At 40.7% G+C, this 20,955-nt stretch overlaps 2 protein-coding genes across 2 annotated transcripts; both read left to right on the top strand.

The window, feature by feature from the left end:
• Nucleotides 1–3,037: 3,037 nt before the first annotated feature.
• LOC135078272 (uncharacterized) lies at nt 3,038–15,679 on the top strand. The gene is made up of 10 exons (XM_063972871.1): nt 3,038–3,054; nt 3,333–3,514; nt 3,570–3,691; nt 4,402–4,630; nt 5,329–5,521; nt 9,567–11,172; nt 11,365–12,157; nt 12,415–12,638; nt 13,212–13,549; nt 14,369–15,679. Exons 1-10 carry the CDS (start codon nt 3,038–3,040, stop codon nt 14,610–14,612), a joined length of 3,948 nt encoding a protein of 1,315 aa, XP_063828941.1. The 3' UTR covers nt 14,613–15,679.
• Nucleotides 15,680–17,892: 2,213 nt separating this feature from the next.
• Nucleotides 17,893–19,539, top strand: LOC135077912 (uncharacterized). The gene has a single exon (XM_063972443.1). The coding sequence runs from the start codon at nt 18,190–18,192 to the stop codon at nt 18,559–18,561; it is 372 nt and encodes a 123-aa protein (XP_063828513.1). The 5' UTR covers nt 17,893–18,189; the 3' UTR covers nt 18,562–19,539.
• The last annotated feature ends 1,416 nt before the right edge of the window (nt 19,540–20,955 follow it).

Below are 20,955 nucleotides of genomic sequence, written 5' to 3'. Positions count from 1 at the left end.
TGAAATGTGATGTCACGAAACTTAGGACCCCTCCCACCCCTTGTCACACCATGTCACACTTTGTCAACCCCCTCCCCCCCTCTTTACGTGTGACGTACTTTATGGATGACCCCTAACCAGAATGTGCAGACTTTATAATGACACTGTCACTGAACACTCTTCTTTGGACATATTATGTTCTAAGCTGTCCAAATTCAGGAGAGATATCCTGAATATAAAGTCAAGTTGTCCTTTGTAAACTTTAATAACACTTATTAACATTAAATACTAAGCATAAAATAAGTTAAACTAACACTACTTATAGCCCGACCAGGAACATAAAAACCCTCGCCATGTTGCGGAAAACTAATGGTACTAATTTCTTTTAATGGCAACAGTAACTGAAAACTTCATTGACATGTCACCTTGCATGTCAGTCTATTGCTGTCAAAGTGTAAACAAACTTTATTTTAAATGTGCGCAATTGATTTTGTGAATTAAATTGCTAAAATCTTTTTATAGTCGTAAAAGAAAAGTGGTTCACAATGTGTTAAAGTATTTGTCGAAGAGAAATACTAAGGGTTCGGACAATATTTTCATTGAATAATGTTTCCGACAAAGGTTGTCAAATTGACTGACATGTTTATCGCATAGTACAGTCCACTATGAAAATTAGCTGTGGTTTGTTTCAACTACCTATTTTAAAAATGTTTGTCACTTCTAAGTGTTGAATTTTATGGAATTGGGAAAGAAGTACCGAGTTTGAAGCGTTCATGAGCAAACATTGCAGTTGAATATTCAAGTTCTGAATTTGATTATTGATGAATAATAAAATAAATCCTACTAGCTCGATTGATGGTTTCATTTAATTTATTTAAACCAGGTTACCTATAATAATATTTTTTCGTTAATTTATGAAAATATCAAATTAGCCCGTACTAATCCTGAATCCTGATACATAAAGTTAGCCTATTAATTTAACACAGGTACGACTGTACTCAGTGTTGCACTATCAAATGCAATTGACGCGCCTCTATGCCAGGGTTTTTATATTCCTGGTCAGGCTATACCCTCTTTATTTCATCATTTTCAATTCATTCTGTGCACACATCATGTTTAAGAGTTGCGGTTTAGATTAATCTATGGAATATTATCTGTGCCTGAATATGACTGTAACTTGTTTTGTGAGCCTTAAATAAATAAATAAATAAATAAATTAAGGATTTTGTACCAGACAAAAGTTGGTGGACATAGAAGATTAAATTGTATGCCTACACTGTTGTATTATATTCAAAGCCCCTTTGAAAGTCCTGGTTTCAAAGACTGTATGCCAACGCTGCTGCAAATAGCATATCACATGGAGCCGCTGGGTGCCGAGATAGAGGCCTATGGTAGAATCAATAGTATGTCGACGCTGTATTTAGCGCACCTCGGAACCCCACTCTTGGTTCCTGAAAATTGAGATTGTCACCACCCATCTACAAGAGGGCGGATCCTGGTAAGTGAAAGGAACATTCTAGCAACTACAGGACTGTACCAGCCAGTGAGCCAGTGACATAAAGTAGGTGACGATCGAAGTATCAACTGTATGACTACATACGAGGAATGTTGCAAGAGCAGTTCGGAAGACATCAACTGCATGCCCACGCTGCTGCAGATAGCTTACCACATGGAGCCGCTGGTGGCCGAGATAGAGACCGTCGCTTCCATCTACAGGATGGCGGAACCTGGTGAGTGAGGAACATTCTAGCAACTACGTACTAAAGCCTGGTCCGTGAGCACGTAGAATTTTGTCCAATGACCCCAAGCTACCCATCCTTATCACTCGCGCGTAATTATATTGCTGTCGCGACTGTGCGACGGGCGCCCGCAGTGATTGCGAACCAGACCAGGCTTTAGTACCATTTACTAGGCAGAGACTAGGAGTAAAGCTTCAACCACACCAACGCGTGCAGATCGCCATCGCGGTGTGATCAAAGACGAATGACAGGTCGCGCGACTTATGACAGGTCGCGCGACTTATGACAGGTCGCGCGACTTATGACAGGTCGCGCGACTTATGACAGGTCGCGCGACTTATGACAGGTCGCGCGACTTATGACAGGTCGCGCGACTTATGACAGGTCGCGCGACTTACGACAGGTCGCGCGACTTATGACAGTTCACGCGACCTGTCATTGGCCTTTGCGCCGGCGATGGCGATCTGCACGCTTTGGTGTGGTTGAAGCTTAAGTGGTGATGGGAGTATCAACTGTATGACTAAATACGAAGAGTGTTGCAAGAGCAGCGCCGAAGACATCAACTGTATGCCAACGCTGCTGCAGATAGCTTACCACATGGAGCCGCTGGTAATCGCAGGACTGAGGACCATTCGTAACTTGGTTCAAACTTGGAGTGAAAGTGTGGTTGTATTCCCCAGTCGATGAAGCACATGATATCGTGGCTTGCGTGCCCAAACAACTGCACGCAAGAAGATTCAAATTCAGATAGTTTATTTAATACATAGGCCCTTTCCAGGGCACTTATACACGTCCCAAATATACCTCTTGTAGCAGAGTTTTGGGCTGACACAGTGTGAGTTTGTTGTCGACACGACAAGAAGAGGAAGGTTCGTAACAGCATTATTCTCTTGCAGACAGCAAGCCGTCGATGCCGCACGGCGCGGAGCTCATGTCGTACCTATTCAACGAGATCTCGCTCGTCACGCACAAGAAATCCGCGCTCACCATGTATACTGCACTGTATTCCATCTGCAAGGTTTACTTCAAGTAAGTGGCTGTGTTGCATTTGGCTATGTTTTAAAATAGAGTAAAACCGGGTCTCGGCGGGCCGCCACCAACCGGCTATTGTGGAAATCATTGGGGGAGGCCTATGTTCAGCAGTGGGCGTCCTATGGCTGAAATGATTATAATGATGATGATGAAAGCCGGGTCTCCAGCGCATGTTTTGTCCTACACAATCAACAAAAACATCTCAATATTCAAAAAATTGCCAAAAAAAATGTTGACATGTTTTTGTTGATTGTGTAGGACAAAACATGAGCTGGAGATCCGGTTAAATGTCTACTGTAGATAAGTAATGGAAATCAATTTTCATTGTATTTTCCCTCTTGTTACTTTGTCTTTTTTATTTAATGCAACGGATTACAAATTGCAATCATTGAAACGTTCATGATGATAACCACAATGCAAGTATAGTTTGGAACTAAAGATGTGCTGAATCCTTAAGGGATTATTCATACACAGTTCCATCCCAGAAAGAGTGTGCTCACATTGGAAAGTTCATATTACCTACTAGAAAAAAGTTTTCGGGAACACATTAGGTATTCGGCTACATGAATTACATTTCTGCAGGTTCATAGAGCGCTTCATATTCGAAGGCGAACTCGACGACAGCCAGCACGAGTTCTTCATTCGCAAGGACGCGGCGTACGTCGGCGCGCGCTCCAAGCGATACTGGGACAAGGGCTACCACCTGGCTCCCGGCGCCGTGCCCGGCTTCCTTCGGCCGCTGGCGCGCTTCATCCTGCTGTGCGGCAAGTCGCTGCGCCTGCTCAAGCTGTGCAGCCCTGGCGTGAGTACCGTCCCCAGGGCTACCGGGACAGGGCTGCCACCTGGCTCCCGGCGCCGTGCCCGCCTTCCTGCGGCCGCTGGCGCGCTTCATCCTGCTGTGCGGCAAGTCGCTGCGCCTGCTCAAGCTGTGCAGCCCTGGCGTGAGTACCGTCCCCAGGGCTATCGGGACAGGGCTGCCACCTGATGTTGCTAATGGGACAAGCTGTGCAGTCCTAGTATAAAATTCCAGTAGGAACTTACAGCATAGTAGCTACCAATTCGTGCGCAAGACGTCTTGCTAAACGTGACGTGAGTAATAAGGATGGTCACCCTTATTGCTTTACCCCCTTTAGTGCTACAGTCTCCTCCGCCCGCATCGAGTGCTGGCGCTTATTCGAGGAGCTGACACGGCACCAGCAACTTATAATGACACCTCTTAGCTTATCTGTCTATATTTTATGTCAGACAGTAAAGAGGGTCTCTTCCTTCTACAGGACCCACTAGTGCTACTGGTCTCCTCAAACCACCACCCTCGCATCGAATGCTACCGCTTGTTCAAAGACGTAGCTCGACAGCAGACATCTAGCAAGACGTCTTGCGCTTGCATATCATAAGGTCGTACTAAGCCTGATGTCTTGTCAATCGTGACGGTGACCTTTCTTATTCCTTCTTCAGGATCCGCTAGTGCTACTTGTTTTAAGACCACCCTCGCATCGAATACTGCCTTTCATTCGAAGAGTTAGCTCGGCAGCAGAAACTCTTACAAATGTACCGCACTCGCTGTCTATTAGTGCGCGGACATCTTTCTACGCATTTCATCTTCTTAATTCTTCACGACTGATTATGACGATTCTTCATATTTCTTCACCAGGACCCCCTAGTGCTACTAGTGTCTTCCGACCACCCTCGCATCGAGTGCTGTCGTTCATTCGAAGAGTTAGCTCGACAGCAAGAACTCTTACGAGTGTACCGCACTCGATGCCTATTCGTGAGGGAGCCGGCGTCGCTGAGACAACTCCTGCTCAATAGAGAGGCCGAGAGGAAGGCATTTGCTGAGATGGCTACTTTGAAGCAAGCTGAGACCATGGAGAAGATTATTGGTGAGTTGCTAAAGTACAGAAACAGCAATAATTACTGAGATCTTCTCATTTACAATAGACATGTTGACACCACAGTCAATTGACGTACCTACTTTTTAAAACTGTCAAAACGAAACTCTCCCATAGATTTTGTATGGCACTACAAGCAAGTGACGTCACTATTTTGTCAACCCAATTAAACTGCTTTTTTTCAATTACAATTCGAACAAAAATCGAAATTTATAGGTAATTTAAAGTAAATTAGGTTTTTAAGACCAGTATGAAGAGTCTTTTTAAAACAGTTGTGGTTTCGAATTATTGGGGTATGGTGTCAAACTTTTACTGAGACATGTTTTCTGGAGAATCAACCAGAAAACACGTCATTATCATTGTGCTTGAAAAAGGTGAGTACACCTTTTTCAAGCAATAGAAAATAAAAATGAATAATAAATAAAAGTGAGTAGTAATTCATTCAAACTTTATGCGTGCGCGGATAACGCACGCAGTTCAATATATCTGTATCAGTCGCGTTTATCTGTAAGAGCACACTAACGCTTTTTGAGCGTTAGCGTTAAGTATCAAATTATCATGGAATGTGGCATTTTGAAAAGTTCTAATTGCTAAAAATAAATGGTTTTAAGTATGCACTTCGTTTTCCAGCATATCCTAGCTGCATCCAGTACTTAGAAGTCACAAACACATTCCAATTTCTTTTCCAGCCGAACGCAAACGTCTCGCCCAACTCATAATAGCTGAAAAGCAGCACTCCCTACGAGTGCTTGAAGCAGCTATGGCCGAAGCAAAGGCGGCCAAGCTGAAGGCCAAGCAACGTGAGAGGCGCCGCTACCAGTTGGAACTTGAGGCTGAAAAAGCTACGGAGGAGGTCGACTCCAAACTGAGGGACGATGAGAGGTAAATAGACGAGAGGCGAGAGCTACAATGAGGGCTATCGTTTTAGCGCTCACCAGTAAGCGCCACTGTAGAGTAAGGTCCTGTCACTTGCTAGTAGCGAAGACAGTGGCACCAACTGGTGAGCGCGAAAGTGGTAGGAGAACTATCGCAATTGCACTCATCAAGATGGCGCCACTGTAGAGTAAGGTCCTGTCAATCGCCAGGGGTGCCAACTGTTAAGTATAAAAACGATAGCCCTCATTAACTGCGCACTTGGCAGCCGTGAGGCAGAGTACTCACCTGCAATAGCACGTAACGTATCCAACCTTCAAGTGAGTACGGCCAGAGTAAATACAAATGAGTAGGTCATCTTCATAGGAACGCACGGGCGCGGTTTGTATGTGAGCGCGCCAACACGTATGCGGCGCGCTCACATACAAACCGCGCTCGGTGCGTTTTTATGAAGATGACCTACTCATTTGTATTTACTCTGGTACGGCTCGTCCACGGTCATCGCGTATCTGGCTGCGAGCTCCTGGATCCTACTGCGAGCCGCCTTTGTGCTCGCAGTGATACCGCCAGTCGGCAGGTCGCTGCGATCTCCCTGCGAACCACGCGCGAGCAGCTCGCAGCGGGCTCGTGCCTATGTACTCACTTGATACAGTATCTGATACATCAAGGAAATAATTAACTTTTTAAAAAAATAAAACCGACTTCAAATGCGTGAACACAAAAAAAAACTAAAAATTGAAAATATTGCGTATAAAAAAGTTCATCCCCAATTTTCCACCCTTGGGGGTGAAATATTTTCTTCAAATTCGCATGAAACCACCCTTTTGATAATACCTATTCAACAAAAAAATAATCGTTCAAATTGATTTATAATCGGCGGAGATATTGCGTATAAAAAAGTTCATCCCCAATTTTCCACCCTTGGGGGTTGTTTTTTCTATTATTAAATTTAAATGGGACCACCCTTGAGGTATTACCTATACGCAGAAAAAAGATTTGTTCAAATCGGTTCATAATTGGCGGAGTTATCGCGTAACAAACATAGAAAAAAAAAAAAACATACGGGTCGAATTGAGAACCTCCTCCTTTTTTTGAAGTCGGTTGAAAAAGGAAAAATTTCCGTGCTTTTAAGCGATTATTATTGGCAGGTAGTTGCTAATTGCTCATAAGATAGGCCCCCTTAATTGATATTTATTGTCCGTGGTGCATAATCTTTTCTTAAAGGTTTTATACCTTTGTTTGTCACCTGTCATCCGCTTTGCAATGGAGGGAAGTCGAACCTTAATTTCGAACTCCTCCTATGTTCTTCTGATTAATTTCGTTGCGGGTCCAATGACAGTTTAACTTTCCCTCGGGACAAACTTGACCTTCATTGGTTGGGTTTTTGTGGCGGTTAGGGCATGCATTATTCGTTCGATATTGGTATTCGAATATTTCGAATACTAAAATTTATGGTATTCGAATACTTCGGATAAAACGATTTTTTCGAATACTGCTATTTTCAAAATAATGTAAATTAAAAGAAACACTTTTTTGTCTATAATCATTTTAATAAGGATCAATTTGCTTAATACAATCATCTAACTTCAATAACTACTTGAAAAAAAAACGCTGCTATCGAAGGTATTTGAAAAAATACTGTTCAAACGAATGAAGCCCCAGATCGGTGATCTGATACCTGAACACCAATTTGGTTTCCGGGAAAGACACTCCACAACTGAACAGGTCTACAGAACCACAAACATCATCTCAGAAGTACTAGAAAAGAAACGATACTGCTCAGCTGCGTTCTTGGACATAAGTCAAGCCTTCGACAAGGTCTGGCATAAAGGGCTCTTGTACAAACTGAAACAGAACCTCCCATGCCCGTTCTACGAAATACTTAGGTCGTATTTGAAAGACAGATGCTTTGAAGTCAGATCTGGAGACTCTTGTTCTGCCCTATGCAACAAACCGTCCGGTATATCCCAGGGTAGTGTCTTGGGGCCCGTGCTATACCTATTGTTTACCGCAGACCTGCCAACAACTGCAAATACATTCACAGGAACCTGACGACAATGTAACAATGGCAACACACGACGATCCAGTCACGGCCTCATTCTATATCCAGGAAAGCCTGACGGAAATGGAGAAATGGTACCATTCATGGCGTATTAAAGCGAACAGAGAAAAATCTGTGCATGTTCATGTAACCTTCACTTTAAAAAGAAACTCCTGCCCACCGGTTAAACTTAATAGTATCCAAATACCTCAGGCTGAGCCGCTGAGGACATTAGGTATCTGGGCTTGCACTTGGACCGCAGGCTAACCTGGAGAAAGCATATATGGACAAAGAGGAAGCACCTAGATGCCAAACTAAGAAACATGATGTGGCTTGTCGGAGGCCAGTCACAGCTGAACACCAGTAGCAAAATGATGGTCTACAAACCTATCTGGACCTACGGGATACAGCTGTGGGGAACAGCTGCCAACTCCAATCTCGACATAATCGAGCGCTTCCAGACAAAAGCCATACGTTTGATTTACCAAATCCCGTGGTATTTTAGCAACAGGCTCATCTATCAGGACTTGCCATTGCCCACAGTCAGAGAGGAAATAAAGAGCCACACACTCCGTTACAAGGATAAACTTTCAAATCATCCAAACTCATCAGACCAACAACTCATGACCATTGAAGGCTTCCTATTCAACAGACTGCAAAGAGCTAGTGTCAAGAGTCTCCTTAGTAGATTCCAGGACAGTTGAGAAACCATGACCACTGAGGGCAACTGAGTCACTGGACTGCTGATTTACTACAAACAAAAAATCTCATTACAACAGGAGATAACTACACCATAACACTAGCACCATCGCTGCATCGAAAGCATTTATGTCTAACACTTTAACCTTTTTCGCGAATATTGGTTGGCACTTGAAGGGATATCTGCGATTGCGCGCACTTGTCCATTCATCTAACCTTACCGCTAACTTCTTGCCTGCAGTTTTAATAGTTCTAAGTTTTATTAAGTAGTTTGCGGTCAGATATTTTTACAAGTTTTTAATAGGAAAGGCGTATTCGTATTGTTCGAAAAGACCGAATAATTATATAGATGCTATTCGAATAATGAATGTGGCGAATATCCGAATAATATGGATATCCGGATATCCGAATTGCATGCCCTAGTGGCGGTCAAGCTGTAGATCCTGGCTACACAGGAGTTGCAGTGGTGGGAACGAGAAGTGGGTATAGTCCCGTATCTGATACATCACATGCTACACGGCTAGATGAGTGCCCTGCTTGACGTCACATCGCCGCTCTGGTACGGACGGGGCGAACGCGGGGAGGTGTGATGAGTGGGAGGGAGAGTTGCATTCCAGCAAGATGCGCAGCTAGCTCAATCGGGTTGTGTATAGATTATCAGGTTTTTAGTATAGACAATGTTTTAGATACATAATTAACTAATCGATTCCTCGAGATGCGTGTTGAACCAACGACGACTTTTCGTTTGCCGGGTGACTACTTTACTTTGACCGCAGAGCCGGTCTTTAAATCTGTCAAAAACCCAATTTCATCATCATCATCATTTTTAGCCATAGGACGTCCACTGCTGAACATAAGCCTCCCCCAATGATTTCTACAATGATCGTTTGGTAGCAGCACTAGCAGCCTGCATCCAGTGCCTTCCTGCTACCTCTATGAGGTCGTCGGTCCACTTTGTGGGTGGACGTCCCACGCTGCGCTTTCCGGTACGAAGCCTCCACTGCAGAACCTTGCTGCAAGTTGCTGCCCCATCGGCCGTCAGTTCTGCGTACTATGTGCCCTGCCCATTGCCACCTCAGCTTGCTAATCCGTTGGGTTCTCCTCATTTCTGATTCGATCTCCTAAAGAAAACCCAATTTAATCTAAATTAATTATCTGGACTTAATGTAATGGTATTATGAATTACTCTGAATTATTAACCACTTATCTGATAGCTATATCAAAGGTCGTTACTCTATCGGGTATTGTGCGATAAAATTAATCGTAATTGATTTTTAAGTAATATTCTCTGAACACCTGTGTTTTTTCCCATAGGAACAAGATAATGGAATATTACTCGAAGCTAAATATGGAAGTTGAGAAGAGTAAAATTCACACGGAGTGGAAAATGAAACGATTGCAACTAGACCAAAGTAGAATGCAGCTTCTATCAACCGAAGAACGAAACCTCAAAAGAGAGAAGTTAGAACTTGAACATCAGCGAAACGAAGTGATGGCGATGTCCACACAAAGCGACTGTTTCAGAGACGAAAGCGATCCCAAAGATGATGAAATTGTCGCAGCTATTGATCCCAAAATGACAAAATCAGATTCCTTGGTCATAGGAGAGAGTTCAAGCCCAAATGATAACGCTAAATCAACCAGTGACATGTTCAGTGTTCTTTGCAATGCAGCAAAAAGTATTTTTGGTGTTTCGAAAACTCCAGATGACAATAACGTGCTCAAATTAGATGCCCAAGGAAATATTTTACCTGACACTACAACTTCCAGCGAAGTGATAGGAAACAAACTCGACTGGGCACACGATAATGAACAGTTTTTGAAGATGAGACAAGAGGCATATTTGAACAAGCAAAAGGTAATGGCACACGAGTTTGGGCAGCTGGATAAAGAGAACAATCCAATGAAAGATCCGCCCCTGATACCTTCGATAGACGAAGAGAACAATTTTGAAGATATTTGGTCTCCATTCGCGGAAGCGAAACGCAATAAATTGAAAGTTCTTGGGGCAGAGTTTGGTATGGCCAAACCAGAGGGGGCGCCAATCGTGACTGAACCGAGGACTGATGCTCATAAAGAGGCGTTGGTCAACAGGCAGAAAGTGCTAGGTGTTGAGTATAACCTGCCCAAAGATATGACTAAAAGAGAGCCGGCAACAGAGGCGCAGGAGGAGGCTTTAGTGAACAAGCAAAAGATTATGGGTGTGGAGTATAATCTTCCAGCGGAAGAAACTGTTCAAAGGGAGCCAGCAAACGAGGCACAGGAAGAAGCTTTAGTTAATAGGAACAAGATTATGGGGGTAGAATACAATCTGCCAGCAGAAGAAACCATAAGAAAAGAACCAGCGAATATAGCTCAGGAGGAAGCATTAGTTAATAGAAACAAAATAATGGGCGTTGAGTACAATCTGCCAGCTGAAGAAACTGCGCAAAAAGAGCCAGCAACCGAGGCCCAAGAAGAAGCTGTAGTGAACAGAAACAAAATTATGGGGGTTGAATACAACCTTCCAGCAATAGAGATCGCTCAGAGAGAGCCAGCAAACGCAGCACAAGAAGAAGCATTAGTGAATAGAAATAAAATAATGGGCGTTGAGTATAACCTTCCAATAGAAATCGCTCCGAGAGAGCCAGCCACCAAAGCTCAGCACGAAGCTTTAGCTAACAGACACAAAGTGATGGGCGTCGAATACAACCTCCCTTTAGACGCGACCAGAAGAGAACCGGCAACCGAAGCTCAGGAACAGGCCTTGAAGAATCGGAAGAAGGTTATGAATTCAGATTTTGAGGGCATAGAGCCTAGTCGGAAACCACAACGGTCGGGCTTGACCTTGAATTTGAAGCCGTTTGGAGAGACTTCGACTCAGTTGTTGGGAGTTACTCCGAACACTGGAGCGGTGACCCCAGGAGAGTTCTATTCCAGGGTAAGTTTCAAATACTACTCCTTTATCTATCTATTACATAATGATGTATTTGAAAGTACAAACAGTAAGAGCGATCTCAAGATCATCTTTCTTCTGATGTGAATTTGACAAAATCATTTTAGGTGCTTAATTAATTTTTTTTCTATGCATAACAAGGCAGTTATTTGACCACAATGTATGTTTCTTTTACAGCTGGACTTAGAAACACCAACCACTGCAGATGTGCCTCTCGAAAGCGCTGTGACCAGTGACTTCTATACCCCCCGAAGCGAAGGCAGCAAGGATTTAGACTCCGGCAAGAAGACCGACAAAGACCTAATCACTTCCGAAGGCTTCACCTTCCCGGTCATAGACGATGATACCATAGACTCGGAGAACATAAGCGACGTCCAAACCGGTGAAAGTCCTGAAGTATCTCCATCTAAAATAGGCCTGGAAAATAAAAACTTCAAACGCAACATATCCTTTTTCAACATTCTAGACGGGTCTTACAATCTTGATGAGTTTGATCCATTCGGAGTAAAAGATTTGAAAAGTTATTCCAAAGACCATTTTCACAGTAAAATGGATTTGGAAATGGCGTCATCGTGCTATACGCATCCAGCTATTATTATGGAGGAGGTGAAAAAACGCCCGTATTCGAATATCTTTGCATCCCATTTCGAGGAGGAAAAGGATGAAAAAATTACAAATGATAATATAGCTACGTTGACGGCTTGCCTTCAAAGGTCGGTCATGCTACCTCTGACTTACCAGCTGGAGATTGTGAACAACTCGATTTTGACGTATTTTCTGGTAAACTTGGATATGTATGAGCATCTGAGGAGTTTGAAGGATTACTTCTTCCTGATGGATGGAGAGTTTTCCAGGAGTATTTGCCACAACTTGTTTTCGAAGCTGACGAAGACGTTGAATCCGCAAGAGCTGCTCAATTTTGCAACGTTGCACAACATCCTTGATAAGGCATTGGGTTCTTCGATATCACGTAAGTGTGTTCTTAACTTATTATCCTAGACGTACTAGTATCAGTACATATTAACATTTCAATTCAGAATGATTTGGCAACCTATTAGTTCAATTAACTATTTTGAATACTCTTACCACTGAGATCAAAAGCCTGTATTTTCACTTTTGTTCTATTTTGTCAGATGCGTCTTAAGTTCATTCACTTCTGGCGTCAGTGTGACTTGTAAATTTTGGCACACCCTGTATATGTGTTAATAAAGTTTCTATCTGCTTCAGATGTCCACAAATTCTCGGAAAACCTCTCGTTCACGATAACGGAGTCGCCTCTAAGCTTCCAGCACAGTTCGCCAGACGTTCTCCAGTGTCTATCGCTCACTTACGCGGTGTGCTGGCCGCTTAACATCATTCTGTCGCAGGAGGCACTGCTGCGGTACGCCAAAGTGTTTCAATTCTTGCTGAAGATGAGGAGGATCTTTTGGGTGTTGGGTGAAGATTTTGAGGTAAGAAGATTGGCATCTTTAAGGGTTGTTTTTTTTCAGCCAAATGACGTCCACTGCTGGACAAAGGCCTCCCCCAAGGTTTTCCACAATAAACGGTCCTGCGCTGCCCGCATCCAGGCTCTTCCCGCGACCTTTACCAGATCGTCGGTCCACCTAGTAGGAGGCCTGCCCACGCTACGTCTTCCAGCCCGTGGTCGCCACTCGAGAACTTTCCTGCCCCAACGGCCATCGTCTCTACGAGCTATGTGCCCCGCCCGAGGGTTGTTTGTACTGTAGAAATTTATGTATTTACCTGAAGAAGACTGTCTTGTTTTTTGGACAGATATTAATGGTTTTTAAATGTCTTGAGTAGTGTATACCGAGCTACATATTCGTGATTCAGAGAAGCCGTCAAATGCAAACGAACAGCTCGCTGTGGTGTTCTCTGGATGCATTTGGACTTTTAAAGGTTGATTAATGCTATTATTAATGCTAGATCGGTGTGACTACAGTCGCACTACTATTTATTCTATTTTTGTGAAAGAATAAATACTGATCTACTCATCAAACTAAAAATAAAATATTTTGTTTCAGTCTCTAAAACTATCCGTGAAACTGTCAAAGCAAAACTCAAGAAAGCTTCTCAAGTCCCCTCACTACACATCAATCCAAATATATCGCCACATAATGGCGTCCATGATCCGCGCTTTAGACAACTACATCGTCACCACATGCATACTGTCTTCCTGGACGGAGTTCGAGAATGACCTCACCAAGGCTCGAACCCTGGACGATTTGTACGAATGCCACGTGGTGTATATCAAGAAGGTGTTATTCAGATGTCTGCTGAATAACAGGTCTACGCCAGTCATGAAGTTGCTGAACGATATATTCACGGTTATACTGAAGTTTAGCAGGGTTTTGAAGGCTGGGTGAGTTGTTTTTTATATTCAAGTACTACACGAAGATGTGAAACAACTCAGTTATTCTATTACCTTCAGCTTTTTACAGTGATTCTGCTAAATTAAAAAAATAAATATAAGTGTCAGGTTCTTATTAGGACTAATCGAGTTGAAAATATAGTTTTTGATATTGTATGTTACAAACTTAATTGAGAACTTGACTGGTTTTCTTTTTTTAATTAGGTATCAACATTTTTTCTTACCTATCCCTTAATACCTTTAAGGTTATCAGGTTTCGTAATGTTTCTCGTAGAATCAGGGTTCGAAAATATCCGATATTTATTATAAATATCAAAATATCGGATATTTATGATATATATCCGATATATATCAACTTTGATATATATCAATTTTGTATGAAAGCCATAGTATTATTTTATTGTATTATTCATGAATACTATTGCATATGTGTTACATAAACATTTTTTTAATGTTTTTAAAACTTAAAATCAGACAAATAAAGCAAAAACATAAAATATCTTTGAAATACGGCAAAATCAACTAAAAAAATAAAAATCTTATGTCAAAAAGTACAAATACAGTAACAAATTTTAAAAGTTGATATATATCATCAAAACCGGCTTGATATATATCGGATATATATCCGATATATATCTTGATATATATCCCTTGATAATGCCAGACATGACAACCCATTCTACGGGGTTGTCATGTCTGGCATTATCTTTAGCAAAGTTCTTAGTTGCTCAGATAGCAGTACGCAAAAGTACTGAGAGTAGTAGATTAACTAGACCTAAAAATAATTTCAAATAATCTCACATTTTCCAGCGAATGGCAACAACAAGAACCCAACGGTCACTTCACACACACCAGCTTTACGCAACTCGAAGAATTGTTCCATCTGTTCGAGAAGCTCGCCAAATACCTTCACAAGGTCGTCACGAAGCTTATGGAGTGTGGTTACCAGCGACACTTGGTGGAACTGCTCACTATGGTCAACCTGAACGGGTATTATGACCCAGAGAGGACAAAAGAAGACCACAACGTGAGTGCTATGTCTACAGGATTTTGAGGTTTTTGCAACATAATTTTGTACCTTTTTGAGTAATTTTGGGAAAACAATTTTTTGTTTCGTTTTGCTGGTACAGATTTGACGTACTAGGAAAGGGGACATAGAGCGTTTTCACATTAGGGCGTTCGTAGCGCGACTGCAGCGAGGCAGCGGCGTTTTTATAATGTGAAGGCATGCATCCGCTGTCAAATAGTATGAAATTTTCGGCAGCGCGTCTGTCGCGCGTTTATCGCGCTGCTAAATCGACTGAATGTGAAAGCGCTCTAACGCGACTTGAAAAACTAATGTTGAACGCGTATTTTGATCTAAACGCTTTTGAGGTTGTGATGTTTACATATCTTTCGGCTAAAGATGCGCTGATTATAATGTAGACAGGGCAAGGCACTTTTTACCGCGTTCTCGTTACGATCACGTGTTGAGGTTGTTCGAATATAATTTTGTGCGAGTGAAAAGCTTCTTGAAATCGTACATTCAATTTAAATCTGAAGTGCTCGATGTGGTAAAATGATGTTATGTATTGGACACGATGAGACTTGGAATATATTGCGAAGGAAAATCGAGAATGAAAATTGTTGAAGAAAAAGATCGATGCGAAAAATAGTAAATAACACGGACGAGGATTAAGCGAATCAATATATCTTTTACTTATTTAAAGTCATAAAGTACAATTACTTTTAACTGCATAATGACTTCACAAGGCAAACAAATATGGTGTAAAGCGGAGCGTTACCTTTATCGTACATACCTACTTGTATTTATAATTATGAATTTGAGTTCAACAATACCATTAGGGTCTATTGGTATAATCAAAATCATGTTAACTGGTAATGAACCATGTTTTATATGAAGAAATCTAGTATTCAAAGTAAAAACAAAAAATATGAAATAGTACAAATCCCAAATAATCATAAAACAAAATACATATTTTTCTAGTCTCTTACATAAGCAAATATTATAAAAATTACCCTATCAAAGCCAATAACCTATGCAAACTCTCAATAACGTATGGAAACTTTTAACTCATATTATGATACTGATAATAATTATACTAGATTTTAGCTTATTAATAAGTATAGCCTGACCAGGAACATAAAAACCCTGGCATAGAGGCGCGTCAATTGCATTTGATAGTGCAACACTGAGTACAGTCGTACCTGTGTTAAATTAATAGGCTAACTTTATGTATCAGGATTCAGGATTACGGGCTAATTTGATATTTTCATATATTAACGAAAAAATATTATTATAGGTAACCTAGTTTAAATAAATTAAATGAAACCGTCAATCGAGCTAGTAGATTTATTTTATTATTCATCAATAATCAAATTCAGAACTTGAATATTCAACTGCAATGTCTGCTCATGAACGCTTCAAACTCGGTACTTCTTTCCCAATTCCATAAAATTCAACACTTAGAAAGTGACAAAAAACTTTAAAATAGGTAGTTGAAACAAACCACAGCTAATTTTCATAGTGGACTGTACTATACGATAAACATGTCAGTCAATTTGACAACCTTTGTTGGAAACATTATTCAATGAAAATATTGTCCGAACCCTTGGTATTTCTCTTCGACAAATACTTTAACACATTGTGAACCACTTTTCTTTCACGACTATTAAAAGATTTTAGCAATTTCATTCACAAAATCAATTGCGCACATTTAAAATAAAGTTTGTTCACACTTTGACAGCAATAGACTGACATGCAAGGTGACATGTCAATGAAGTTTTCAGTTACTGTTGCCATTAAAAGAAATTAGTACCATTAGTTTTCCGCAACATGGCGAGGGTTTTTATGTTCCTGGTCAGGCTATAAATCGTATTTTAATACACATTGCATCCATGACAAGTCCTAGAGATATTCCTGAAAAATGTGATATTATTTTTCCCACCTAGAGTGAATAGTAATAGGGTAGGTGACACAAAATATGGCTTGTCTGGCGTCGATTTAGTTGCACGCATTTAGTTAATACTTTATTTAGCCAATATTAAACTTATGTATGGGTATGTTGGATCAAAAATGTGGACTGCACCCCACTCTATGGTTACATGTTATGAAACAATGAAACCTTTTTTGAGGTTAATATGTCTGCATGATTTCAAGTACGGATATTATTGATATTTTAGCGAATAATATTCGAAGATCTGTCTTATAGTCCACTTTCTTGGCTGACTGTACTATGAGCCATATTAACCGTGTCATATTATAATGGTAAATTAGTTTAATAATAGTGTTTATACCCTTACGTTATTATTACGGAGCTTAGCTTAATATTATTGTTCAACTAATGTTTTGCATTTATACAAAATGTTGTCTGTTTAATGTTATTATTACAAATAATCGGGTTACTAATAATACTCCTAGACTTATATTACGTTCCTTTGCCTATTAGTGCATTAAGTTTACTGTTTAGTTGTTCCCAAATATATGTACAGTCAAATGAAAAAATATGTTAACATAATTATGTACTTTATACTTGACATAATATTATTATGTTAACATAATATGTACTTTATAGTTGAAATAAAAAAAAATTGAATCTTGCTACATTTGTCAGGATATTTAGAAATGTTCAAGTCCAATGTGTGCTTGTAATTAGTTTTTGCCCCACAATTTATAAGTGAATTTCGGCATCTGGCTGTACATACAAAAAAGAGGATTTGCCTAAGTCGATCATGTATATTTATTTATTTAATTGTTCATCTGCATTGTTAGATCTGCATGCCATTTTAACGTTTTAAAATAATAACGATATTATTATTATTAAATTTGTTTCATTTCTTGATTTTTAATACACATTTTTTTGAATTTTAGACTTCTTTGAAGTTAAAAGAACGAAAGAAAGAGTTGATTGATAAATAAAAATACATAAAATAATATTCAACACGAAAAAGCTTTTTTTTAAACCCGTAATAAGTGCCCTCTATTCAAATAGTGAAGAAGCATCTAGAAATTTCCAAGCAGCTTTAAGTTCACACAAGCACCACCTCGGTTGTGTAGCGCCATCTGTCGAGGAGTAGCGGTACTAGTCTCGTTGCCATCGCCTACCAGATGGTAGTAATTGCTAAAGTTTTTATAGTTTCTCCATGTATTTAATAAATTTATGGTATAATATTTATTTTATCAGTAGATATTTATTTACACGTCATATAATATTATAGGCGTCACAATATAGGTTATCATTCGCTCAGGAAAACACAACTCGAGTGTATCAGTAGTTTCTTAAAGCGGCCGCTAAGACAGTGGCGCCGATATTTTCCTTATATTCAGGGTGTGTTTTCACGAATACTTCATTCCACCGCAATTCGTCCTAGGGTTAACATCCTATCAAAATCGGTCGAGTGCCAGTGACATTGAAGTGAAAGCCGGCGTTTTCCCATCAGCTCCCTAGCTCGGATTCGGAAAGAAGTCAACATTTGAAAAATATAAAATTAAAAATAAAAGACTGTTTGTTTTGAAAAGGTGATAACCGTAGCGTGAGCGCGAAGCGTATCGATCGTTATCGGCGCTCTCTGTGTTTCGCCGTCCACACTCGCTACGAAGACGTTCAGCCGAGGGACATTTCGTCGCCGAGATGGCGTTCATGATGCCGGTAGTGAAGAACGACTGGGACATCTACAACTCCCAGCGTTCGCGGCGGACTTCGGAGTCCGCGGAGAAGAGTATCGGGCGGGTGCGGAAGGTGTCGGAGTCTCGGTCGGAGGGGCCAGCTTTGGGGGCCATGGGGGCCCGTGGGGCGCTGAGCCCGCACCGCAGTGCGCCCGCTATGCGCTCGCTGTCTTACTGCCGCGCGCCGCCGTCTCGCGCGTCGTTGCGCGTCGACAGCCCCAAGAGCTCGGCTAACGTGGCGCCGCAGAAGGACTCGGACAAGTTTCACAGCAGGTTGGTGGAGAAGCTGAAGCGGGCGCTGGGCCGCGACGGGCGGCGGGACGAGCGCAGCTCATGAGCGTGCTTGTGTGCAGGCGGTGCCGCGCCGAGTCCCCGGAGCGATCGCGCTGCGCCGGCTGCGTGCCGTACTTGTGAGCGCGCCGGCGGCGGTTCCGGCGGCGGTTCCGGCGGCGCCGACTCGCCCGCCGGCCGCGCCCGCCGACACACCATCTGTGATATCTACCCCCTCGCGAGAGATGAGTACTCGAGTGGACACTAACAGCATGACTTTGTCAGCGCTAGGTTGTATGAATGAAGACTGAGTTAGGCCGGTGACGGCGGTTTGCGTTCGGTATCTGTGATTCGTTACTTGTAAGCTGTTATTTATTAATGTTCATTTGACGCGGAAGCGTTATCGCACCTGGCATACAAATTCCGTAGACTCGTCTAGGACAGGATTTAGTTTTAGTTTCATTGCATATGTTTTGGAAACTGTCGATAGTTTGTTTGTAGGAACGAGTTGTAGTCGGCGTTAGGCAGTGATAGTATGTAATATACGTTAGGTTATCGTTCGGGGTCTGGCTCCATATCGTATATGATATCTTTTTGTTACGAATATTGCATGATTCTATGATGTTACGCTGTTTTGACTGTGTATATGGACCAGCTTTACTAAGTATAGTATTATATTAGTATTATGTCAGTGAAACTGAACCAAAATTGATGATTCTAGTGATGCTTGGCGCCTCGGCGCAAGTATGTAATTCTAAAAGTAGGCATATCTCCACGAGATTTGACCAAATGTTATAAATTATTTCAGTAGTTTTTTATTTGCTCGATGTTCCTTTGTAAGTTATTGATAATATACTGTAATTAACTATACACTGTCGTAGTATTGATCGTTCATAATAAACGTTTTCTGTAAAGCAAGCGAACTTACATATTGTGTCTAAGTCTGGTGTAACTGTATTTTACTGTTTTGCATGTATTCAAAAGTTGTCTGATCTGATTTTATATGTGATTGTATGAAAACAATAAACCGAAAGCTTATTCTGGATGTATTTCTTTTATTTCATTAACTCTACATCACGTGAGCATACTTCCCATGTTCAACATTGCCGTTTGTTTACTTACACATTAGCTCTACGTTACGATTTGAAATTCAGCCAAGTGCGTGTGATATACGTAGCGTAGGTATAGCGCCGTCTACGACGTGCCCGTGAAAATGTAGAGCAGAGCCAAAAAGGTAACAATAATTTAGACTAAACCAAAATAGTTCAAAGCCCGGAATGCTGAAATTTCATGATCTAATTAATAAATAATAAATAAAAAGTAAAAACTTTGCCTGCGAAAATGTTATAAGTGTTAGATAATGTAGAAATGCAATTCTGTTACAGAAATTAATTGCAATTAACCTCTTGTTAACTGTTATTATAAAAAAAATAAGATCGTCTTATAATTAAGATCTATGATCTTAATAAAATAGTAGTAATATACATACCTACATCACATACAAGAGGGCATGTATTTTTCGCAGATTTGATTTTTTTTCAAAAAGTATGCGTGAGCTTATTCGAATGAGTGTGCTTTTCGAAATTTTCACTTTTATGGTGTAATCGGGGTTTCTAGATTTTATATTGTTAGTAAAACTAAAACTGCCTCAAAAAATACTAATGCCCAGCACTAAGTCAAGCAATAAGTGTTTCAATCTACAATAAGTATTTCTTTGAATTTCTGGGAGTGTCACAGTCACTGCAGACATTTATTATTATTTTCTTACACTTATCGATCGATAGCAATTGATTACAATCTACGATCGATTTCCATTGTAGACGCATTATGCTGTCATGAATTTTGTGAAATAGGTAATTGATTATATTAAAATGTGCATGGCAAAGTTTAAATATTTACTGATTATGTATTAAAGGCGATAAAGGTACTTTTATTGATAGTAAATTCGCTTTAATTGGGTTTTACTGGAGATTTAGATAGTCGTATCGACGATGACTGTATTTACGAGTATTTTCACTGCTGTCATAATTTACTATTAGCTACGACTTTAACGTGTTGAGAGATATGGGAAGCTTTCATTTTCACTGCCGTCATAATTTGTAACTAAATGTTACTTTATGATTTATGATCTAATATGGGAAGCTTTGTTTGCCTTGAACCAAAATGTTGACCTGATTTTATAGTCCTGACTAAAATAGATGAAACATTTGAAGTATTAACCATTTACTATACATATACATAATAAAATATACCACCCGAATTGCAAATCTCCTCCTTTTGTTGAAGTCGGTTAAAAATTAAGATGCATGTTGGACAGTGGTTTACAAGTGACATTTGATAATATCTTTAAATAGTGCTTAACTTGCTTGCCGTGTAACTTTTTATAAGTAAGGAATTAAAGAATGAAAAACATACCTACTGACTCTATTTCTATTTGTTAGTTGTGGTACTTGTTGCGTGA

Source organism: Ostrinia nubilalis, chromosome 14 (genome assembly GCF_963855985.1).
Source record: "Ostrinia nubilalis chromosome 14, ilOstNubi1.1, whole genome shotgun sequence".
Classification (NCBI taxonomy): domain Eukaryota; kingdom Metazoa; phylum Arthropoda; class Insecta; order Lepidoptera; family Crambidae; genus Ostrinia; species Ostrinia nubilalis.
The sequence above is the reverse complement of the archived record's forward strand: the minus strand, read 5'-3'. Positions and strand labels throughout refer to the sequence as shown.

Coding starts and splice junctions, on each gene's coding strand:
- LOC135077912 (XM_063972443.1), top strand. CDS start 18,190: ATGGCGTTCATGATGCCGGTAGTGAAGAACGACTGGGACATCTACAAC.
- LOC135078272 (XM_063972871.1), top strand. Junction 11,173..11,364: donor CAGGAGAGTTCTATTCCAGG/GTAAGTTTCAAA, acceptor TTTCTTTTACAG/CTGGACTTAGAAACACCAAC. Junction 12,158..12,414: donor ATTGGGTTCTTCGATATCAC/GTAAGTGTGTTC, acceptor TATCTGCTTCAG/ATGTCCACAAATTCTCGGAA.